Raw genomic sequence first — 25,998 nt, 5'->3', positions numbered from 1 at the left:
GCTTTTAACCAAATACCTAAAAAAACAAAAAGATAGCCTAGTATTAATTAGGCATGGGACAATAACTTTTTTCTAGGTATACTGCAGTTTGGAAAAGTCAAGGTTTTAAAACCACCAAAATTTTCTGTAATAACCGTTTCTAAGCTATGTGTAAGATTTTTTATTTACATTTTTTTAGGACAACAGTATCTCCAGCAGAAAAGATATTCAAAGATGGCTGATAATTTATTTGAATTATCTAGCCTGACATATTTACTGCTCCACAATTTTTTAAATGTTTCTCAAATATATCGTGTTCAAGGAGGAAAAAAGTTTTTCTTTTTTACCCAGGCATTTACAAAGAATATATTTGAGAGCAGTATTCACAAAAGCGTGATATTTTTATCCAAGGTTATCATACCGTCAGAATCTTATACTGGCCCATGCCTAGTATTAATATAATAATTATTCCTAGAAAATGTTGTTACTTTAACAATAATATTAGGAAGAAGAAGAAGAAGAAGAAGATTGCTGGTTCTAGCCTCGGCTGGGTCAGTTGGCGTTTTTGTGTGGAGTTTGCACGTTCTCCCTGTATTCGCGTGAGTTTCATCCGGGTGCTCCGGTTTCCCCCACAAGTCCAAAGACATGCGGTATAGGTGAATTGTGTAAGCTAAAATTGGCTGTAGTGTATGTGTGTGAATGAGAGTGCTCGGATGTTCCCAGTGATGGGTTGCGGCTGGAGGGGCATCCGTTGCGTAAAACATGTGCTGGATAAGTTGGCGGTGTATTCCGCTGTGGCGACCCCAGATTAATAATGGGACTAAGCCGAAAAGAAAATAAATAAATGAAAAATAACAAATTATTATTCGATTATTTTAATTACTAACCTTTGATTATCATTGTTGTTGTTGTTATTATTGTTATTATTATTATTATTATTATTGTTATTATTATTAATAATAATAATAATAATAATAACGATAATTAACTGGTTTCAAAATTTTTGATTGGTCAATAAATCATTAATCTGTCTGCAGTAACATATAACGTATAATAACAATATACTAAAGGCTGCTTTTACTTTTCTGTGTAGCTCAATTATCAATTACTTAAAAATATTATAATAATACAAAACAATTGTATTATTGTTTTTTAAATAATTGATAATTGAGCTATTATATTTATTAAAACTATATTAAATGTGTATGCATCACATATTACCAAAACATAAAATAAGGATGTATCTTAAAGTGACCTGTGCTCAACATAAGCCTACACACATTTTAATATTATTAATAATAATATTAATATAATTTTAGAATATATATTTTTATTCTAACTTTAAAAACTGCTAAACAATTATAGGCTAATATTGAAGCATGAATATTTGATGTAGCCTAACACAACAATGCATGATTGACAGTTTTATTAGTAGGTTACTTTAATGTCTGACAGCTGCTTTTACCAAAAGCATTTTGGTCTATAATGTCTAAAAAAATGAGGATGTAGACAACAGGCTACTTTATATTGAATAACATATCTATGCGTCACATTAACTGCAGAGATGACAAATATAACGGAATAAAGCGGCTCTGTGCCGTTAAAAGAATCCGTGCTGGTTAGGGATGGATGGATAGATGGAGCTCGGATAGGAAATTCAATAATCACATTCACATCCAACTACAAATAGCCTGACGTATGATGCTAATTAGTAAACAGCCCAACAGCCCATCGCATTGAAAACAGTCATATTATCATATTTTATCGCAGATTTCGCTCACCTCTGTTGCAGTCGCAACTTCAGCCCTCGAAGACAGAAACGTGGCAGGAGATCTAGACGTATCCACACGACTTCATCTCGGATCTCTGGAACGGGTCTGGTTGTCTTATTCGATTCCGACCGCCTCAGTAACGGTCTCTCGTGTATTCAATGTAAATGAACTGTATACGAAGCTCGCGTTCGTCCCGAAACAAAAGTGAAGCTCGCGAATTATGCCGTCTTAAAATGTGCAAAGGCCGCTCGAAACGCTGCTTTCCAGACGCGAAACGCTTGGAAGTTGGAAGTTAACCGTGCACACCTGCATCCTCAAGAGGTGGAAGATGATGGAGAGATAAAATAGCGGTCCATAGCATTCCATAACCGCTGGCGTACAGCTGTGTATTCTGTGAGCGCGGACGGCAGGAAATGCCTTTGGAGGAAAGGAGGCGCTTAACCAGCCAGAGTGGAGACGCGGTGCTGGATTTAACCCTCATAAAGCCTGACGTCATTCTGGACAGCACAACTTTCAGAATTCGTGTTTTGTTTTAGTCAAGTACACTGTAAATATGCAGGGTTCAACAAAATTCATTCATGTTGTCCCAACACAAATCGCTTAACAGTTTAATGAATTGAACATAAAACAGTTCAGTTGTCCCAAAAATACTCAAGAATTGTGTTGTTTCAACTTAATTTAAATAAGCTTTAACTAGCAACAAATCATGTTTTATATGGTGTAGTATCATTCATTCCCAAATTAAAAATAACCGAATAGCCAGTAGCTACGTAAATAGCCTATGTAGTTTACTACATCTTAGCTACTGCAGCATGCTAAAGCATTTTCTACAACGAGTTCATAAACGGTACAAGGGTTAATCGTCAACATAATGTTAACACATCAACATTAGTTAGTAGACAACATTTGAAGCGGTTCAAAACGATTTTTCAGAATTGTCCTATAAGACAAGAATGGCTGCTGTTCGGTAGTTTTAGGAATAATCTGATGGATGGTTTTCAAATGTTGACTAGAGTAGGGTACTTTGTAAGATATTACAGTAAAATAGCAGACAGTGGTGTATGTAAATATTCAGCAATTCTATTCGGTATAACATGATAATGAACGCACATAATATTTACCCTGTAAAAATGCAGGGTTCCACTATTCATTCGTGTTGTCCCAACACAAATCGATTAAGTTAATGTAACAAATTTTAAGAATTGTGTTGTTTCATCTCATTTTAAATAAGTAGCTTGAACAAGCAGCAAATGGCAGTTTTTGAGTGGATATATGATGTTTATTAAGGATAGCTCTGCCCACGTCATACAGTAATTCCCACATAAACAAATAGCATAGTATAGCCTTGATAGCCTACTGTAGTTTGTTTACAGCATACTAAAGCATTTTCTATAGTGAGTTAATAAACGGTAAAAGGGTTGTAGTACTATTCAACAGTCAACATTTAAAGGGGATCAAAACGTTTTTTTTTTTCTTCAGAATTGCCCTATAAGACAAGAATGGGTGTTGTTCAGTAGTTTTAGGAATACTCTGATGAATGGCTTTGATTCACTTCAAATGTTGACTACTGTAGGCTACTTTGTAAGATACTACAGTAAAATAGCAGACAGTGGTATATGCCAATATTCAGCAGTTCTATACAGTATATCATGATAGTGAATGCACACAATGTTTACACTGTAAAAGTGTAGGGTTCCACACCATTCATGTTGTCCCAACATAAATCGATTAAGTTAACATAACAAATTTTAAGAATTGTGTTGTTTCAGCTCATTTTAAATAAGTAGCTTGAACAAGCAGCAAAAATCTGTTTTTGAGTGTATGATGCTTGATAGCTTTGCCCACATCATACATTCATTCGCAGATAAAAAATAACAGTGTAGCCTATAGTACTATATAGCTTACTGTAATGTGTTTACAACATCTGCAGCATGCTAAAAACATTTACTATAGTGAGTTCTTAAACAGTAGGCTACTAGGGTTAATACTGTAAGCCTAGTCGTATTCAGTAGTCAACATTTGAAGTGAAACAATGTTTTGTTTTGTTTTTTCCAGAAATGTGCTATAAGACAACAATGGGTGTTGTTCAATAGTTTTAGGAATACTCTGACGGATGGTTTTGATCCACTTAAAATGTTTACTACTGTAGGCTACTTTGTAAGATACTACAGTAAAATAGCAGACAGTGGTATATGCAAATATTTCCAAAACAATATGTCTCAACACAAATCGATTAAGTTAACTTTACTAATTTTAAGAATTGTGTTGTTTCAGCTCATTTTAAATGAGTAGCTCGAACAAGCAGCAAAAATCTTTTTTTAGTGTAGATATGATGTTTAATAAGGATAGTTCTGCCCATGTCATACATTCATGCCTACATAAAAAAGCAGTGTAGCCTAGCTAGTACTGTATAGGCTACTGTAGTTTGTTTACTACATCTTACTGCAGCATACTAAAGCATTTTCTATAATGAGTTCATACCCTCAACTCAACATAATTTAATCATAGCACCATTGTGCATCTAAACAAATCAAGTAAACTTGAACTGCTGTGAATGTGTTATATTATCACAATATGTGTAAATTCAATATGGTTTTAATAGGTCTGTGAAACTTCTTTGCGACTAATTGAATCAAAATGTCTGTGTTGTGTTTATCTGATTGAATTTATTCATATTCTTCCTTGTTACAGGACATAAACAAGTTTCAGTCTTGTCCATGTATGGTTAATAAAATCTATTGTGTTATTTCAATTAGATTTGTCTTAGTTGGTAGCACTAAAGTTTAGTAAACTCCAAAACATACTCACAAATAATATATTGAGTCAACATGATTTAATCGTAGCACCCATTGGCCTTCTAAACAAATCAGGTAAACTTGAACTGCTTTGAATGTGTTATATGTAGGCTACATAATATAAATGTGTAAATTCAACATGACTTTAATAGGTCTATGTAACTTCGTTACAGCTAAGTGAATTAAAACATTTTAATTCAACCATCTTATAAGTACATACTGCCACCTACTGTGATGGAGGCACACAGTAACTCACCAGAGAGTGTTGGTCATATGAAAGGCTTAAGTTTCATTGATTCAACAAGTTCTCATCTAATTCATTTGATTATTTTTTCGTTTAGTTTCAAACAACTAGAATTAATCATTTAACAGAAGTAAACTCGATCTATTCTTTTCCATAAGACATATTTGTATTTTGCAAGCAGAGCAAATGGCTTGTTGACATTTATGAGCGTAAACAGTAGTAGGGCTTGTACTATAGGCCTAATCATATTCAGTAGTCAACATTTGAAGTGAATCAATGATTTGTATTTTTTTTTTTTTATTATTATTTTTTTTAACAGCATTGTCCTATAAGACAAGAATGGGTGTTGTTCAGTAGTTTTAGGAATACTCTGAATAATGGTTTTGATCCACTTTTGGTTTTGACTACTTTGTAAGATGCTACAGTAAAATAGCAGACAGTGGTATATGCCAATATTCATATACAGTATATCGTAATAATGGATGCACACAGTATTTAAACAGTAAAATATGCAGGGTTCCACACAATTCATCCATGCTGACCCAACACAAATCGATTAAGTTATTATAACAAATTTCTAGAATTTGTGTTGTTTCAGCTCATTTTAAATAAGTAGCTTGAACAAACATCAAAAATCAGTTTTTGAGTGTGTATATATGATGTTTAATAAGGATATTACTGCCCACATTATACATTCATTCCCACATAAAAAATAGCATAGTGTAGCCTAGTACTGTTTAGCCTGTAGTTTGTTTACTACATCTTACTGCAGCATACTAATGCACTTTGTATAGAGAGTTCAAAAACAGTAGTAGGGCTTAGTACTGTAGGCCTAGTCATATTCAGTAGTCAATGACTGAAGTGGATACGTTTTTTTTTTCTCAGAATTGTCCTATAAGACAAGAACAGGTGTTGTTTTTATAAGAATACTCTGATGAATGGTTTTGATCCACTTCAAATGTTGACTACTGTAAAAGCTGTTTTGTAAGATACTACAGTAAAATAGCAGATAGTGGTATTTGCCAATATTAAACAATTCTATACAGTATATCATGATAATGAATGCACACAGTATTTACACTGTAAAAAATGCAGGGTTCCACACAATTCATTCATGTTGTCCCAGAACAAATCGATTTGTTTAATGTCCCAAATTTCAATAATTGTGTTGTGAAAGCTGTACCTCACGTTTGTTTCATACAGATTACAAAACGAAAAACTTTTGTTATCAAGTGCATTTGGTTCATTTAAAATTACAGATTTCCAGCTTTATCTGGATATAGTTCTTATGTGAAGCAAGTATTCGCTGAAAATTTTTAGTGTGTCTGTTGACCACCAATCTGTCTGCACACATCTGATCCGAGCTTCCCCGTCAGTCTATATCGATTAATGATTGGCTCCTGTACTAGTAGGTGGGGCTTCATTCACCATATTGACCGTTCCACTTTTCCCATTCAAAACAAGAAGCAGGGTTGGAACTAAACATGTGCGGGGCTGTGGGTCTTCGGGATCTGAGTTTGAAACCCCTAGTTTAGAACCATTTGGATGTGAAAAAATAACAAGGAACTTCTCCGTTTTGGGTGAACTATCCCTTTAAAGACCGGGCACAATTTAACAGTTTTAATAGCTTTTCCATTCGGACTATTCAGATAATAGAGATATAATTCTAAATGTCCTTAAAAGCTACTAATAAGGCTTTTTATTTGAAAAGTTGTATTTATGAATGACATAAAACTAATAAAATAATCAGATTACAGTAACGACAACACAAACACCAAATTAGAAGGATATTTCAACAATGACATTATTAAACTAGGTGGAATATTCTTTTAAATTCAAGTATTATATTCCTAAGAAATTTCTCAGTATGGGTTGCAGCTGGAGGGGCATCCACTATGTAAAAAATATGCTGGATAAGTTGGCGGTTCATTCCACTGTGGTGACCCTGATGAATAAAGAGACTAAGCCAAAGAAAAATGAATATTATTTTGAAGCCATTCACATCGCAACAGTTGCAACATGACAAAGGTTTGGTTTTATTGCTATTTTATAAACTTTATTTTTTCAGCCTCTCTGAATTCTAATATCGTTAAATAGTGTAAAAATGGTTAGTATACAATAATCATTTAAAATTGATCAGTACTCACTTTTATTGTATCACAGATTTAGAAATGATACAGTTATGAATTAATACAGCCACCGAAGTTTAGACAGCTTTGAATCAACAAAGTGGTGGGTCTGAGTCAGTTAAATTAAATATGTTCCATGCAGCAAAGAAAAAGATCATTTATAATTTAACATACTGGTATATTGTGAGACGCAGAAAGCTTTGCCTTCTGCAGATATTTCTGCTGCCACAGCAGTGATACAGAATGTATAATTGACTCTAGTCAGATTAGATGTACTGTAATGGGATACGTTAGCAGTTTCTGAACTTCCACTTGTTTTATCATCAATAGAATAAAGTTTGAAGATAGATCTACTTCCAGCTACTAAAAAAAGGATTAAATCAGTGATGCTGACCATGAATAGTTCTAGAACATTTATATCATTCATTCATTTTCTTTTCGGCTTAGTCCCTTTATTAATCTGGGGTCACCACAGAGGAATGAACCACCAACTTATCCAGCATTTGTTTTATGCACCGGATGCCCTTCCAGCTGCAACCCATCACTGGGAAACACATACACACTTATTCACACACACTACGAACAATTTAGCCTACCCAATTCACCTGTACCACATGTCTTCGGACTATGGGGGAAACGCAGAGGAGACCCATGCGAACGCATGGAGAACATGAAAATTCCACACAGAAACACCAACTGACCTAGCAGAGTTTCGAACCAGCAACCTTCTTGCTGTGAAGCGACTGCACTACCTACTGCGCCACTGCATTGCCAGAACATTTATATATTTCTAGAAAAAGTATTGATTGGTCAGAATGCAGCTATATAAATTTAAAACATTATTAAAAATGTTAATGACTGAATTAATTGGCCAGACTTCATTTGTGTAATTTCTAAAAAAAAATTTATATAAAAAAAAAACCTTGTGTGATTCATGTTGATCCAAGTTTCTGAAAACCTGTCAGACCATGTAAATATTTTAAATACGTAATAGTGTGTATATTATTTATACACTTGTATTGTATCATCATACGCCTTTCTTAAAAGCAAATACATGAAAGCATTACATGGGCAGTAGACATGACGAATTGTGGTATGAGTGTTCCTTTGCAGCCATCTACTGGTTATGTTAGTCATTTATTCAGTTTCAATTAACATAAAATCCAATAGGTGTCAAAATCTTTTGCTTAAAGGCATAGTTAAATGGATGAAAATATATACTGCTCAAAAAAAATTAAGGGAAAACTTGTAGTTACATTTGTTTACTCAAATTTCTAATCAGCCAATCACATGGTAGCAACTCAATGCATTTAGGCATGTAGACATGGTCAAGACGACCTTCAAACTGAGCATCAAAATGGGGAAGAAGAGTGATTCAAGTGACTTTGAATGTGGCATGGTTGTTGGTGCCAGACGGGCTGGTCTGAGTATTTCAGAAACTGCTGATCTACTGGGATTTTCATGCACAACCATCTCAAGGGTTTACAGAGATTGGTCTGAAAAAGAGAAAATATCCAGTGAGCGGCAGTTCAGAGGTAAGAGGAGAATGGCCAGACTGAATGGTTCAAGCTGATAGAAAGGTAACAGTAACTCAAATAACCACTAGTTACAGCTGAGGTATGCAGAAGAGCATTTCTGAACGCACAACACGTCCAACCTTGAGGCGGATGGGCTACAGAAGTAGAAGACCACACCGGGTGCCACTGCAGTCAGCTAAGAACAGGAAACTGAGGCTACAGTTGCTGCTGCGACATTCGGATGGTAGGGTCAACAACATGAAAGCATGGATCCATCCTGCCTTGTATCAATGGTTCAGGCTGCTGCTGGTGGTGTAATGGTGTGGAGGATATTTTCTTGGCACACTTTGGGCCCATTAGTACCAATTGAGCATTGTGTCAACACCACAACCTACCTGAGTATTGTTGCTGACCATGTCCATTCCTTTATGACCACAGTGTAGTCATCTTCTGATGGCTACTTCCAGCAGGATAGCACGCCATGTCATAAAGAGCAAATTATCTCAGGCTGGTTTCTTGAACATGACGATGAGTTCACTGTACTCAAGTGGCCCCCACAATCACTGTATCTCAATCCAATAGAGCACTTTAGGATGTAGTGGAACAGGAGATTAGCATCATGGATGTGCAGCCAACAAATCTACAGCAACTGCATGATGCTATCATATCAATATGGACCAAAATCTCCCAGGAATATTTCCAGTACTTTGTTGAATTCATGCCACAAAGGGTTAAGGCAGTTCTGAAGGCAAAAGGGGGTCCAACCTGGTATTAGTAAGGTGTACCTAATAAAGTGGCCGGTGAGTGTGTGTTGTCTTCAGTAACAGTTGTCATGGAATTAAAGTGGAGTAAAATGGGATTAAAGTCTTTTTTTCCCCATCCTTCATCCTTATTTTGAAAAAAATTAATAAATAAAAAATGCTACTTTGGGTTTAATATATAGCCTAAGCTATTTAAATATTTTTACTGAAATGCTACATTTGTTACTTTTTTGTACTTTATCAGAAATTTCAAAGTTGTGTGTAATAAAAACAAAGCTGTCACATTTTAATGGTATTGAACCATATTCTTATTATATATATATATATATATATATATATATATATATATATATATATATATATATATATATATATATATATATAATTATTATTATTATTATCAATATACGGTTTATTAACAGTAATTTACATCACTAAGAAAAAAAAACTGTAGTTCCATACTTGCTACACAGGGGTAATAACTTGTGTAGCTAACTATTTTAGAAGAGTAGTTTGGTAGTAGCTAATTTAACCGAGTAGCTTAGCTTAGCAAGTTCCAGTACGTGTATCTTCCACAAGATTTCTGTCAAATTTGCAGTTTCTTCCCTGACAGAAAGGCATTAACAATAAAAACAGCAGGAAAAGTTCTTTATAAAATATATTCAGACAACATCACACAAGAATAAAAGTGCTGTGCTAATAGCATAGGCTATACAGGAATCATATAACAGTACAGTGGCTGAGTTGATGACTTTTAAACAAAGGTAAACAATAAACAATTACACTGTTATATTATTGTAAGATTATAAGTTTTAGTGGACTCTAACAATACAAAAATAAAACAACAATAAATTACTGTACAAATTGACAGCAAATGCTCATTTCCAGAGCAGGCTCAGCTTTACACAGTTAGCGAAACATTTTAAAGCATAGCAATATTTAATTATCTAATGATTACACAGCAGTTTTTTGTTACTTATATATATATATATATATATATATATATATATATATATATATATATATATATATATATATATATATATATATATATATATATATTATTATTATTTTTTTTTTTTTAACACTATAATGGAGCATATACATATTTTCATTATGCGCATTGATAGGAGTGATTGGTTGACAGTGCCCTCTAGTGGGGGAAAATATTAGTCCTTATAGTTAAACAGTTAAATTATGTATTATATATTATTTTATATTTTACACTAAATTAAACAAATATTCTTTTCGACTGTCACAGAAAAAAAAATCTTAAATTAAATATAAACACAATTACAAGTCATTATTTGCTATTTATTTAAAAACTATTGCTGTGTATTATTTGTGTATTAATTTTTACAGTACAACCTTAATCAAATTATTAGATTTTTGTGCAAGAATATAAATTGCATCCTTTTCACAAATTTGATCACTCTGTAAAGGACATCTAATCTTTGGTTTCCTTAAAATTTACATTCTGGTAGATTTCAAATGATGCTGTGTTCTGGTAAATTAAGTTGTTGGACATTGTTCTTGATTGAATGAGGTCATATGCACACTGGTGGAGGTAAACATACTGGTCCTATTGAAGAAAACAGACAGAAATAAGAAAATGGTTTAAAAACATGAGTTTTATAAAGCATTTGTTGAAGTAACAGCTCCATGCTAACGTCTAAGCTAATGTCATTTAAAGAAATATTCTGGGTTCATTAAAAGTTACCTTGAATGCCCATTTTACACAAGTTGATAAAATTATTTAGGGGTCTCAATAAAAAATCTCATGATGCTCTAAATATTAATTTTACACAAAAATTATGTTTGATGTTTGTTCAAACTCATTCATTGATTCATTCATTTTTTCTTTATTCATTAGGGGTCGCCACAGCAGAATAAACCTCCAACTTATCCATCATATGTTTTACACAGCAGATACCCTTCCAGCTGCAACCCAGTAGGGGAGAGTGGGGTAAAGTAAGACATTTTTTTACATTTGGTCCTCTCTAAGTGAGCTAAAATTATATATCAGTAAAATTTACACATTTCTTATTAATTCAGAATGTTTTCTAGCAATGGAATTTATCAGGATAAAGGAAAGTGAAAATATGATCGTTTTAAAAAAGTTGTCTTGTGTCTCACTTTACCCCAGCTTAGGGTAAACTGAGACAGATCAGAGAAATCAAAGGGGTAAAGTGAACCAGCCGGGGGTAAACGGATCCATGTTCTTTTTCTAATTTTAAAAATTAAAAAAAAGAGTCAATCAAATATAACAAAAATCAAATATAACAATCTAATTCAAACTATTTGAATTTACAGGACCCTTAGGGCCAGCTGTAGTGTATGGGAGTCAGAGAAAAGGACAATCAAAGAGGGGGTGTCTCACATTACCCAATGTCTCACATTACCCTATTCTCCCCTACTGGGAAACATCCATACACACTCATTCACACACATACACTACAACCAATTTAGTTTATTCAAATCACCTATAGTCCATGTATTTGGACTGTGGGGGAAACCTGAGCACTCAGAGAAAAGGTACCCCTCTCTGAGGTTGCTGGGTCATGGTCAGAGGTGGACTGGCCATAGGGAGCACCGGGACATTTCCAAGTGGCCTGATGGTCAATCATGAACCACCACCCCATAAACCACCCCATAAATTAGCTTTTGAATGTTCCTTTCATTATCCAATTTTAAATGTTACATAGTTGTTAACGTCATTACATCACCATTAACACTAGTTTCTTCCGGTGTTTTCTGCAACAGTTCATGTTCGCCATAGCATCATATGTGACTTTGGGTGTTCAACTGCAGTTAATTTCTCACACTATGGGCTCTATTTTAACAATCTAGGAGTAAAGTCTAAAGCGCATAGTGCAAAAGCATTAAGGGCATGTCCGAATCCACTTTAGCTATTTTAAGGACGGAAAAATATGGTTTGCGCTGTGGCGCATGGTCTAACAGGGTTGTGCTTATTGTCTTAATGAGTTATGGGGTGTGTTTTGAGCATAATGTGCATTAAACGAATCAGAGTCTCAGCTCCCATTCCCTTTAAGAGTCAGTTGCTTTGCACCATGGAACATTTGCTATTTACATGAGGGACTTTGTTAGAGGAAAAACTGAATGCTTCACTAGCGAGAAAAAAGAAAGAGTAAAAGTAAAGTAAAGAGAAAGTAAAGAGGCTGAATGGAGGAGGCTTATCTTTATCCTCACTGCAGAAGGTCTGTTTAATTGTTATCAGACCATGTGCAGCGAGGATAAAGAATAAGCCTCCTCCATTCAGCCTCTTTACTTTCTCTTTACTTTACTTTTACTCTTTACTTTACTCATTTTCTTTCTTGGATAAAGAAACCATGTTGTATGCACTCCACTGAAGACATCCGTTAGCCAACATATTTAATTTAGTTTGTTAAGCGCAAAGATTGGTTTCAAAACTAATTCTAAATTCAGTTCTAATTTCTAGCAAATGAATAAATGATTAATAATGAAGTGTGGTCAAACAACTGAGTTATATCCAAACACACATCCTGTTCTTATGCCTCATATACTGATGCAGACGTCTCCAAAACTCAACAGGTAGAAAAATCTAAGCTTGTTTTTAATAAAACAACTATATATATATGATAAAATAATACAGCTAATAATAACATCATACAATTGCAAATTGTCATAAATAAACTAAAAAAGAGCCTCCTGGCCATAAAGATGGCATGGAGGTAGTGGTTTTTTTTTTATCTATGTGGTAAATAATAATTTTTGTAACATTTTAATCCTTTATTATTTTCATATGTAAAGATATTTGTGTATTTCTCTGCATTCTGTTTGTATTAAAGAGCCCATATTATACATGAAATAGGGTCATATTTAGGTTGTAAGGGTCTCCAACAACAGTCTAATATGCATGCAAGGTCAAAAAACACGTTCATGGTCTTATAATCTGCATTTATTTTTACCTAATTATTCCAGCGACTCCCATATGAATCGTTCAGCGATTCATTTGTTCTCAAACCCCTCCTCAGCGTGAAGCTAATCTGCGCTGACTGGACCGATGACAGCCTGCTGCGATTGGTCGACGATACTGACAGGCTTCAGCGCGAGACAGAGTGAAATGGCCAGCTGCTAATCAACAATATAAAAGTAGTCACAGTGCATACACGCTTCATAGTGGATTTTGGCTGCCAGTGGGTTAATGTAAATACAGACGATGGACTAGAAAATACTGACGACTAACTATTTTATCAAGCAAAAAGTAGCGAGAAGATCTCCTAGCCCATCACAGTCTACCTGCTCTTTTCACACACACACACACACACACACACACACACACACACACACACACACACACACACACACACACGCGCGCGCGCACACACACACACACGCACACGCACACGCACACACACACGCACACACACACACACAGGGCCGACACGTCCATAGCGGCGTCGGCGACACCTCCCTCACCACTCGCGTCCTCAGTCATATCCGCGACTAACACCCCCCCCCTCCCTCCCTCGTCTTCAATTTCAACCGCGACCCGGTCCTCACTTTACTAACGGGTCCCTTTCGTTTTCACTATCACGTTGAGGGCGGCGTGATCATCCTTTACCTAGAGCGGCAGTTCAGCTTGCTCCGGCGCTACACACACACATTACCCTCCACCCCAGAGAACACGACGTACACGCCTAGAGTGCCAGTTCAGCTAGCTGGGTGCAATTTAGACACCTCACCTCGAACCTGGGCTGAACTATTTTGAAACTTGACCATTGCATGTGTGTAGAAACAGCTGATGATCCATAAACAAAGCGGCACGCGGTGCGATTTCAACGTGGCTTTACACTTGTGAAATGGGGGAAGAAACTGATTCATGATGCACTGATCCATGTTCTGACAGTCTTTACTGATCCTTCCTTTAACAAACTGATGAAGTCTTCTTTGTAAGCATGTAGTTTCCAGAAGCACTCGAACTGCTGAAGGCTGGGCTATATTGCTGAGCTTTCATCTTTGGGTGAACTGTCAATAATATCCATCTGCACAGTGTGACTTCATTCGACCGGTATCTGTGTGTGTCTCTGTGTGTGTGTGTCTCTTGCTTTTTTTCTGTTAGTGGGCGTGGCCGCAGGTTTCAAATCTCCCGGGTTTGCGCGCGCAACTACTTGTGTTTCGTAGCCACGTCATCACGAAACACCTAATGACTCGTTATCAAGACGACTCGTTTGAAGCACTATGAGTCGACTCTTTTATAGATGTATCAACAGTTTTAAACACTGTACACTTACAGATTTAAGCCTTAGCTGGACATTTCACTTCACTTAGAGCTGTGTTACACACTATATGGAAGAGCATTTTCAAAAACCCATAATATGGGCTCTTTAAGCGTTTGGACCTGCATAGGCATATAACTAACAAACACAGTAGCGCAAATAGATTTGCTATTTAAACAATGTGGAGCAAAACGTGAAAATTAGGGTTGCGCTGGACTGAAAATAGCAACAAATCGTACCAAGCATGTCTTGTGTCTTATTGCACTAGTTGTATGATAGGCCCTATATTTGCAAACAGACGAGGGTGGTTAAATTCTCAAGCAACAGGCCACCTCTGCACTCAGATACTATTGAGTTTCATTCACTAACTTTTCAGTGATGCCCTCGCGACAATCTCGGAGGTACCAGATGAAAGCACAGTCATTGTATCCTGCTCACACTTGCTTGAAGACATTTTAATTTGTTTGTCATCAAACGACTGACAACTGATGTGTGTGTATGTCCTGTCACAAAATGTAGCGAAAAGTACTACAAAAGCAGCAATAGTTTGTTTGATGTGTTTACATGTCTGTACCACACTTAAAAATGTGACTGAAACAGAAATACTCCACATGTCTTTTAATTGATTCCTGTTTAATTATATTATGGCTTTAGTCGGATTACAGTAACCAAAAATCGTTGTTTACATGGTGAACTCTTGGTAGAATCAAAGTATTGTCTTAATCATATTAAAATCAGAGTATTGGTGGCCATGTAAGCGTACTAATTGTCTTCAATCTTCAACACATGCTCATTGGGAAAATGTGCCCAGGGCTACATTTTTTGGGAATTGTGAAATATGTGTGTGGCGAGTGAAGTGGGCCGGAGAGCCGTGAGGGCGTCTGAGGCGGGTGGCACGAATGAGATAATCAGAGACACCTGGATGCATCACCTGCCTTGAGTCTCATGAAGGAGCCCTGGAAGCTAAAGGGAGGAGAGATGCCAGTGCTAGCCCAGAGAGGACCAGGCCTGGACGTTTTATGGTTTGCTTTCTTTCAGTTTTTTTGTGTGTTTGTTTAATTTAATCATTATTAAATCATTTAAAAGTTTGTCAGTTATCCACCTCCTTCATCCCAATGGCCAGGTGGCCATCTAACTTCATTACAGTAGCGCCAAAACTCGGAAGAAGGAGGGACACATTGTCCAGATGCCCTCGCCTCTAAGAGGAAAGGCGAGTATTCGGGAGTTAACCCGAGTAGGTGAGAAACGCGATAGTCTGCCCAGAGTACCAAGGGGCCAGAGGCTGCCAAGGAAAGGCTCTGCCTGATGCCAGCTCCCAGCATGGGGAGAAGCAGGGGACGCGGGGCTAACGATCGTGAGGAAAAGAGCTGCGAGGAGCCATCCCAGAAATGCTGGGGTAGCCACTGCCGTCTGCCAGTATGCTGGAGCCTGCTGCAGTCCACCCAAGCAGGAGCGGAGAAGGAGACAAGAAGTGCTGCCACCAGGAAGAACTGCCGCTGGACACCAGAAGACGGATGGGTGTATAAATTCCTTCACAGGGCTCCCAGCATGTCATAGGATCTCTCAGCCGGTTGAGGACTGAGTGGCAGCATGTTTGGAGAACCAAACCACTCTCTTCCCTCTCTCTGTCTCTCTTCAGTCTCTCCTCGGCTATCCAGCGCCTTTCTCTTGACCCTATTTATTCTCATGTTATGCTAGTCCTGAAGCACAGACACCCCCGACCTTTGTACTACTGCTAACTTCTTACTTCAAAATGGATGGCTTTTCTGGTGTGAGCAGCTTGCTCGGTAACTTGCCTTGTACAGCATCAGACTTGGTTTGCGGAGCGGACTGTAAGTATCAAATTAATCTTTCCTCCTGACTATTGTCAAGCATATGCAGTGCTGAGGTTTTGAAAAATGTTGAAAAACTGTAACCACTGACTTCCATAATATTTGTGTTTCCCATTATTGAAGTCAATGGTTACAGTTTTCTAACACTTTCCAAACTATCTTCTTTTGTGTTTGATAGAAAAAGATAACTTGTAAAGTTTGGGACCACTTGAGGTTGAGTTAATTTTCATTTTGTGTGAACTATCCCTTTAACTTGCACTGAGGCTAGATATACAGTATTGTTTTAAAGTCTCATACCTCAGTCTGCACCATGAGGGGCCTGTGCATGCGCATATCATTTACAATTCCGTAGATGTCCACCATACTGTCTCTTTCAATCTGGGAGATCAGGTGGTCAATGGCAATGAAAGTCCCTGTTCTTCCCACACCAGCACTGAAAGGGAGAGAGAGGTCCAATAATAAGACGATTTTTAATGAAAAGGCCAATTAATATTTATATAACTGTATGGATATTTAGTCACCTGCAATGCACCAGAGTTGGAGAGGTGCATGAGTACTGGTTCATGTGTTCTCTCACCAGGTATCTAAAGTCTAAAAGGACCTCAGTGGTCTGTGGAACTCCATGATCCGGCCACGCTGTAAAGTGGAACTGGCGTACATTGCAAGTTTCTTCTGTTTCCACCTACAGAAGTATCAACCACATAATATATTAATGATTTCAACGCAACAATAGCAACATTCAGTTCTATATGGTACTGACAAAAAAAGAAGATATCAAGCACAGGAAGTGTTGGCTTTACATTTTTGATACTGAAGTCTCTAATTGTCCAGTCATCCAGTTCTTTCTCTGAAGTAATCGTCACAGAGATGTTATGATAAAAGTCAGTCTCAGATGGCCAGTACTTTTCACATTTTACCTAGAGAATTGACACAAATGCTGGTTAATAGAGTCGCTAAAGATATTAATGTGCTGCAATTTAGGAAAACACATGCAATTACAAAGAGGCGCCAGCACAACACAAACAAATTAAAGTTTTTTTACTGCGTTTTCTTACAATGCAAACAAATTTCATTGCATATTAGCAAATAGCATGGAACACAACAAAAATAATTCATGGGGACCCTAAAACGTGATAGACCTGGCTGGAATATGTTAATTGTTGTAGTTGTAGGTGATCTTTGAAAGGACACCTCCCTAGAAAGGAGTCTAGGAGGCATCCGAAGCAGATGCCCAAGTCACCTCAGACTTCTCTCAATGTGGAGGTGTAACGGCTCTACTCTGAGCTCCTCCCGGTTGACAGTGCTCCTTACCCTATTTATAAGGGTGCTCCCTGCCACCCTGCGAAGGAAACTCATTTTGGCTGCTTGTATCCGAGATCTTGTCCTTTTGGTCATGGCCCAAAGCTCATGACCATAGGTGAGAGTAGGAATGTAGATTGACCAATTAATTGAGAGCTTTGGCTTTTGGCTCAACTCCTTCTTTACCACAATGGGCCAGTAAATCGACTGCATTACTGCTTCACTGATTCACCTGTCAATCTCATGTTCCATCCTTCCCTCACTCGTGAACAAAACCCCAAGATACGTGAACTCCTCCACCTGGGGTAAGGACTTTCCTTCAACCTGGAGATGCAAACCATTTTTTTCTGGTCGAGCACCATGGCCTCGGACTTGGAGGTGCTGATTCTCAACCCAGCCGCATCACATTTGGCAGCAAACCGCCCCTGTGCATGCTGAAGGTGCATGTTCGATGAAGCCAATAGAACAACATGGTCTGCGAATAGCAGAAATGAGATCCTGTGGTCCCTAAACTGGACTCCCTTCAGCCCAAGGCTGCGCTTTGATATTCTTTTTTCAAATTTTTTAAAACTTTTTTTCAAATGCCTTTTCCATGTGTTTTGTGGACTTGGAGAAGGCATTCGAAAATAGAATTAGTACATCCCAAACCATAGTATGTTGAAAAGAGTATGCCAAAGATTCACGCATGGTTTACTATTTCTAGTAAGAATTCAAAGTTTAGAACCCTTCATACTCTAACAGCTGATATTGCTCAAAATACATTTTGCGTTGGGTGTGAATTTGATTAGAACTACAAACTCGGGTAAAAGGTGTAAATGAACTACAAACATGGTGGATGGGTGAGACTGTCAAGTAGAGAGGCTTTGGTAAAATTGTTTGAAAGACTATTAACTAATATCTAGCCAACTGGAAAATATTTCAATCGCTTTTTCTGTGTTATATTTCATTTGCAATGGCAATGTGAACTTATATCAAGATATGTTTGGACATTAACTTCTGAATGCATAATTACCCAAAGACCTGAGGACATTTCTCTGCATGAAAGACTCCTGAAAGGGAGATTATCCTGTTGCTGCTTGTCCAATAAGGTAGGTAATTAAATATGAAAGAAATGTGGATGATGTGTCGAGGTGATGAACAGTGGATGTAACTAAGCAGCATAACAATCTGTTAACGAGGAAGTAGTATGTCTCAAAGTATGCATACTCTTCTGCTGCTCTTCCTTCACAAAAAAAGTACATACTTTTAGGGCGTAGTGTAAGTATGCGAATTGGGACACAACACATAACCTGAATGGCCTGGTTCATCATATTTTAGGGTCCCTTGAAACATTTCTGTTGTGTTCCATGCTATTTGCATGTGTTGTGAGACAATGCAGGCGTTGTCTTAATTTGTTTGCATTATAAGAAAATGCAGCATTTTTTTTTTTATGTGTTTGTGTTTGTGAATTTGCAAGAAATATGATGTCAAACCGATGAGGATCTTTTCTTGATTTTGCTAATTGCATGTGTTTTCGTAAAATCGCAGCACTTTAAGCTCTCTCAGCCACCGTAGGTTAGCTTAATTCCGCATAAACATTTTCACATTTCACCACTTTTTAATGTGAACAATAATATTTTAATGCTAAAAATTTAACTCACTCTTCCCAGCTCGTTGCATTTGGTCAGCATAACGATGGTGTAGACGTTGTTCTCCCAAATCATTCTCCAAAATTCATTTACCGTGACGGGTAATGGACCCTGAGCTGCAATGAACTCTTTTCTTGAATTGTAACCCTGACCACACACACACACACACACACACACACACACACACACACACACACACACACACACACACACACACACACACACACACGCGCACACACACACACACACACACACACGCACACACACACACACACACGCACACACACACACACACACACACACACACACATTATAAATAATTGATGCAATATGTAGGGGTCATGTGAGATGTTGGAAAGTTATTTTTGTGTAAACACAGATACTCACTGGGACATAGTTAGCGTTAATGTAGTCATCAAAGGTGTTTTCACATTTCAGTAATTTCACTCTTGAAGCATCATCTTAACAAAGCAAACATGATGAAATTATTAAACAGTAGTTATTTATGGCTGTTCCTTGTAGGATACAACTGTGGCTGAAAGTAACAAAAACTATTTATATTATTTATTAAATTACCCATGAATTGTATTTTTATTAAGGTCTACCGCCACCCCAACCCTCACAGTAATATAAAAACAGTATATTATTAGTCATACTATTTATTATATTACCAATTATTTGTATTTTAACATCTGCTCCTACCCCAACCCTAATAAAACCTTCCCAGAAATATAAAAACAGTAATTATACAGATTTTAGTCATATTATTTATTAAATTACCCATTATATTGCATTTTATTAATGTCTACCCCAACCCTAAACCCAACCCTCACAATGATATAAAAACAGTAATTATACAGAGTATTAATTATATTATTTCTTAAATTATCCATTAAATTGGAATTCATTAATGTCTACCCCAACCCTAAACACAACCAACACAGTATAAAAAAATGACCTGGTTATATACGTAACCCATGTTCCGCGAATAGGAAACAAAGACGTATGTCTGATAACAGACATATGGGAGTACGCCAGACGACCAATTACTCTGAAAAGTAGGAAAACAGGCCAATGAATGTCAAATGAATTGGCGGAGCTCAGCTCCACAGCTGTCTGCGATTAGTCATTAACAGAATACATCAGCTGATGGCTGAGAAGTGAGCATAATATGTTTGCCTGCTGAACAGCCGATCACTCAGCTATCAGCTGGAGACTCAGATGCTGTTCCCTAACGCTTGCAGGTTCACCACCTGATCTCTAAATGGTGTGGTAGGAACCTTGGGCACATAGACACATAACCGGCCCGAATTTCAGGCACGATTAACTGACCGAAAATGCCTCCAAATGCCAGACTCTCTTGAACGATGCCAACGCGATCAGCAGAGCTGTCTTTATTGACAGAATTGACAGACCCACCTGGACTACAGAGAGATCCCAAGAGGGCATGAGAGCGGGGCAAGATGGATTTAATTACCGCGCACCTCTGAGGAATCAGATGATTAGATTATGCTTCCCAAGTGTTTTGCCATCCACCACGTCATGATGAGCAGAGATGGCAGCCACGAAGACCTTCAGTGTGGAGGGTGACGGCCTATGCTCCAACTTATCCTGAAGGAATGATAACAAATTGCTTATCTGGCAAGTTCAGGGGTCTTCTCAGCAAGAAGCATACCACTCAGTGAACAGACTCCACTTCAGGGCATTGGCATGCCTCTTAGAGGGTGCTGTAGCCTGAGTGATGGTGTTAACCCCTGATGCCGGTAAGTCACCTAAGCTTCGTCTATGGACCACACATGGAGGTTCCAGAGATCTAGGTACAAGTGCCAGAGGGTGCCTCGTCCCTGGGAGAGGAGGTCCTCTCTCAGGGGAATGTGCCAGAGGGTGCCCCGACCCTGGGAGAGGAGGGGCCAAAGAGGCGCAACAAACTAGACCTGCTCCTCGTCTTCCCTGACTTTGCCCAGAGTCTGTACAATAAGGCTCACTGGGGGAAGTGCATACCCATTTGCGCATACCCAGTGGCCAGCTATGAGCCAGTGCATCCATGCCAAGGTCCACGGTCCGAGAATAAAATAACTGGAAATGGGCGTTTTTGGGAGAAGCAAACAGGTCCATCTGGGCTTCCACGAAGTGCTAGCTGCCATGAAAGTGCATCAGCTCCACTGTTGAGTTTGCCTGGAATATGAATGGCATGCAGCAATTTCAGCCATGTGTGACTCCAGAGTAGCAGACGGCAAGCGATCTGAGACATGAGACGCGAATGTATACCCCCCCATTTGGTTGATTTAAGCCACCGATGCTCTGCTGTCTGTCCTGACCAGCATGTGTTTCTAAAAAGCAGCAGAGAACGAGAAACACTGCCAACAGCTCTAGGCTGTCATGATTACCAGTGATCTCTAACCACCAGAGGTCGCTGGTAAGCACTCACTTTCACATGGACTACATCTTATAGACTACATATTCAGTCATGCCACACACACACACCTGCTCCAAGTCTCCACTGATTGGACTCCCACAGCTGATGCTGCTTCTGGACTGATTTCCACACTACTTAAGCAGCACACGCAGTTATTCACATGGCCAAGTCTTGTTTACCTGTAAAGTGACAATTCAATGCGTTTTCCTTAGTCTTTTTTCTCCTTGTTTTGACCCTTGCCAAGTTTGTCTGTTTGTCCATGTTCACTGCCTGCCTTCCGACCTCTTGCCTGTTATAGTGACTACGATTCTGGATTTGCCTTTATTCATCTGTTTGCACCTGTGTTGACCCTTACTTGCCTGACTACCGAATAAACCTGCACTTGGATCCTAACATTGTCTCTGTCACTCCACGTGTTACATAGGCAATCAATATACCAATCATCACCTTAGAATTATAAGGTTCTATCTGACATTTCTATCAAAATTTAGTTATTGACATATTCTTATTAAATAACAACTTATTTACATTATGGGATGTTTTTTATAAGTTGTTACATTTTTAGACTTTTTAATTAAAAAAACAAATGTTACACACATGTTGTTTGCTATGGAATGCAAAAACTTTGAAGCTCATTATCTCAAAATCATTCAGAGCGCAGATAGAAATTTATAATTCCAAGGTGATGCAATGTCAAGGCTACTTGATCACATTCACACAAAAAAATGCTTCAATTTGTGTTGAGACAACAAGAAATAGTTAGGTTAACTTATTTGTTTTTGAAATTTATTGAACATAAACCAATTAAGCTGTAGCAATAAAAACTTAATAATTGTGTTGTTTCAGCTTATTTTATATAATGAGTTTCAACAAACAGCAAACATAATTTTTTTGAGTGTTGGAAATTATTACAACACATGGGTTTCTGTGGTTTCTAATTGTTATCACCAGTGTCTGAATATTTTATTAAATCTTAAATTGGTCGCAATTAGAGCTACATGTCAACTTATACTTCTTTGTCCACAAGAAAAAACAAAAAAATAATAAATCCAAAAAAAAAAACAGATATCGATTAAGTTGTTATTACAAATTTAAGTAGATTGAACAAAAAACAAATGAGTTATCTAAAAAAACCTAAGAATTGTGTTGTTTCAGCTAATATCAAATAAGCAGTTTGAACAAACAGCAAAAATATTTTTTGAGTGAGGGAGACTGGCTTTCTTATGGCGTATTCACTGCATTATTCAATGTGTGAAGTTTCCAGAAAATTTCAAAGCAGCCAGCCAATCAAATTGAATCTTGTGATTTTAATAAGCTACTGCCACGTTTTGTTACAATACGCAACATTCAAAATATACACAAGGTAAAAAATACTCACAAGGTAAAACATTTGCGTATCGATTCTTCTCCTTGTTTTCAATAGCCAGGGCGGCGTTCTTTGACTGTGCTGTCCCAACAAATGTCAACTCCTGCAACAACACAGAAGGTCTTTAGACTTTGAAAACATTTAGAATGTATTATTATTAGAATGTATCAATTACTGTGCCACGAATCATGGCCACAACAGTTTGATAATATGATCACAGAAAGTCACTGTATGCAACATAGGCTCATTCTGAAAACGTAGCCCTATATACATTTCTTAAAATGAACACTGCAGTGTGGTTTGACGTCATTTCTTTTCATGTTTACTAGCTGACCGCTTATCTCTATATGGACGGCTTTCCTGCTGTAACCAGTTTGTCCAGTTAGCTTGCCATGTACGTTAGCTTGCCATGTAAGTTGTAACTTGACATTACTTAAATTACCAAGTTTTGACATCAAAATTTAAACAGGTGTGTTTAACTGAACTCTAGTGGATTTGCGAAAAGAACTGTTAAAAAAAAAACGTTGCTCCTGGGATGTATTTGGTGCTCTCCAGAAATGTATATAGTGGTGCATTTTCAGAATGAGCTTGGGTTGCACTTATGATAAACAAAACTAACCACAAATACCTCGTACTCTATGGCAAAACCATAGTTGGAATCAGCACATTTCTGCTTAAAGTACTCTTCATAATCTTCTATCCTCAAAGCAATATTACTGTGTATCAGAAAACAAAGAAATCAAGGAGGAAAACAATCTTACATACTAATTGTATAGAAGCCCTTTAGCGCCACTGAATATAAAAAGATAATTGCAGGCCCATAATCACCTATTGAAAAGGAGTTGTTCTTTTTTATTAAAAAAAAAAAAAGACCAGTTGTGCAGTTACTTGCCTCAGTTACTTATGAAGTTTATATACTGCATTTCAAGCACTAATCTTTGCTGGACCAGCTTGTTTGTATATATTTTTGATAACATGTATCAAAAATATTTCCTACAATTTTGTCAAAGTGTTTACTATTTTACTATGAAACATTTGCATATTTTATTTGCATATTTTATAAACATTTGCATTTTTATTGTTATGAAACATATACATACCAATGTTATGAATGTATATTTATTAACAACAATTACAATAATAAAATAAAAAATAATATATAATAATCTATGAGCATCAAACAAACTTACGTAATGGTGTGTACAGGGATGTCTTGACAATGTTTTGCGACCTCTCTGTAATAAGGAAATGTTAATAAAATGAATGTGTATCAATCTGTATATTTATCCAGGCTTCACTTTTTTGATGATGCCAGCTCACCTTCTTGAATAGAAAAAGACCATGTAAGTGATGACGAAGATCATGACAAAAACGATCAATAGCAGAACTATGCCAACAATCAACGTTGTTTTAGTTTCAAATAATCCCTCCGGTTTATTTGTCACTGTTTAATCACAAAAATAAAATGATTATTTTAAATCCAGATTTATTTTAAATCAGATTTAGACAACATGATAGGTTAAACTTAAAGAACAACTCATTTATATTAACTTATTTAAAAGGAAGTTAAATTGATAATCAAATATGTTTATGTTTACCGGAGTTATGGATACTGGTGCATATTGGCAAGCAGAAAAGTTGACTTTGACTTGTGTATCCAGTAACAGCGCTGACACAAATTCTGTAATTGGTTCCAGCCATGAGACCAGTGATTAGATAGAAAGTGTTATTAGTTGTTATAGATGTCCTCTCATTGGTCCACTGAACTGTATAGAAATCTATTCTTTCACTTGGTGCATCCCATTTCAGAAACACAGATGATGATGTGACTGAAGAAACTTTGAGATTGCTGATCATATTTGGCTCTGTGTGGGTTAAAGAAGAGTATATATAAAATTAATTGAAGAATTGGGGGTACATTTTAAGCATTTTCCATTAACTTCCCTTAACCCTTGTGTGCTGTTGGGGATGTTTTCATCCTCTATAGTGTGATTTTGAGGCTCAATTTGGCCACAACTTTCTCTGTGTTTTAGCAAAGGGAAAGATTTTTGGTGACAAATCTTATTATTACACATATTTTGGGAAATACTTTGGAATTTTTCAAAAAGTCAATACACTCTGGGCAAATTTACTACCCTTTTGTTATGTTCATGGCTGTTTTTGCCCCATTGACTTTCATTATAATGACATTTTTTGATTATATGACACCATATAATCAACAGTAAAAATTACTATTTTTACCTCATACCAACTAGGAAAAACAACAACAATTAAGAAAGCATGTTTATTTACGATCAAGGCTTTGCAATGAAAAAATGTGGTTATATTTAAAGTCAAAAGAGCAAAAACAGCATGTCAGCATAGATCGAAATTTCTGAGGAATATTTCCAGTACCTTATTGAATCTATGCTATGAAGGATTAAGGCAGTTCTGAAGGCAAAATGGGGTCCAACCCGGTACTAGTAAATTGTACCTAATAAAGTGGCCATTGAGTGAATAACAAATGGATAATTTACAGTAAACTGGATGCATTATTAATGCAAAATACGTGATAGGGAGCATTTGATTTTTTTTTTTTTTTACTAATTGTTGTTCAACCCATTGTTAAACTTTTACTGATTTTTATAAGGAATAAGGAATTTAGTGAAATATCACAGTAACAGTTTGGTGTTACAATATTGGTGTATCCTAAATATTTTGTACAAATTAATGAGAAACGAATATCGACACATCTCAATGCTTTCCACAGATTTCCACAAGAGGATGTGACATCACTTGGAGCAAGTAACTTGCTTTTTATATTAATGCTTTACAGGCTGTTATGTCTTTGTATAACTAATGTAACAGAGTTGACCAGAACATATACAGTAGGCACAGATACAAAATGTTTTTTTTTTTTTAAATACTGAAATGAATAATAATATAGGAAATAGATGTTTCCACAAAACACACAAAAAACATGAAAAGGAAACTTGTATGATAATTGAAGCTGAATGTAC

General features: G+C 36.8%; 2 protein-coding genes across 2 annotated transcripts in view; both read right to left on the bottom strand.

The window, feature by feature from the left end:
- Nucleotides 1–2,169, bottom strand: part of osbpl5 (oxysterol binding protein-like 5) — a 110,532-nt gene extending 108,363 nt beyond the window's left edge. The window contains 1 exon segment of the mRNA XM_056451533.1: nucleotides 1,761–2,169. The gene's annotated coding sequence lies outside the window, so the exon portion shown is untranslated.
- An 8,153-nt stretch (nucleotides 2,170–10,322) lies between these two features.
- LOC130218998 (receptor-type tyrosine-protein phosphatase eta-like) overlaps nucleotides 10,323–25,998 on the bottom strand; it is a 52,774-nt gene continuing 37,098 nt past the window's right edge. Inside the window, exons 13-23 of the mRNA XM_056451273.1 lie at nucleotides 24,598–24,864; nucleotides 24,320–24,443; nucleotides 24,190–24,234; nucleotides 23,628–23,715; nucleotides 23,012–23,102; nucleotides 19,605–19,678; nucleotides 19,230–19,364; nucleotides 17,091–17,207; nucleotides 16,812–16,972; nucleotides 16,588–16,723; nucleotides 10,323–10,779 (exon numbers count right to left, since the gene is read on the bottom strand). Coding sequence (XP_056307248.1) covers nucleotides 10,645–10,779; nucleotides 16,588–16,723; nucleotides 16,812–16,972; nucleotides 17,091–17,207; nucleotides 19,230–19,364; nucleotides 19,605–19,678; nucleotides 23,012–23,102; nucleotides 23,628–23,715; nucleotides 24,190–24,234; nucleotides 24,320–24,443; nucleotides 24,598–24,864 — 1,373 coding nt within the window. The 3' untranslated portion in view covers nucleotides 10,323–10,644. The remainder of the gene's footprint in view (nucleotides 10,780–16,587; nucleotides 16,724–16,811; nucleotides 16,973–17,090; nucleotides 17,208–19,229; nucleotides 19,365–19,604; nucleotides 19,679–23,011; nucleotides 23,103–23,627; nucleotides 23,716–24,189; nucleotides 24,235–24,319; nucleotides 24,444–24,597; nucleotides 24,865–25,998) is intronic.

This window comes from Danio aesculapii, chromosome 25, assembly GCF_903798145.1.
Source record: "Danio aesculapii chromosome 25, fDanAes4.1, whole genome shotgun sequence".
NCBI classification, from domain to species: domain Eukaryota; kingdom Metazoa; phylum Chordata; class Actinopteri; order Cypriniformes; family Danionidae; genus Danio; species Danio aesculapii.
The sequence above is the reverse complement of the archived record's forward strand: the minus strand, read 5'-3'. Positions and strand labels throughout refer to the sequence as shown.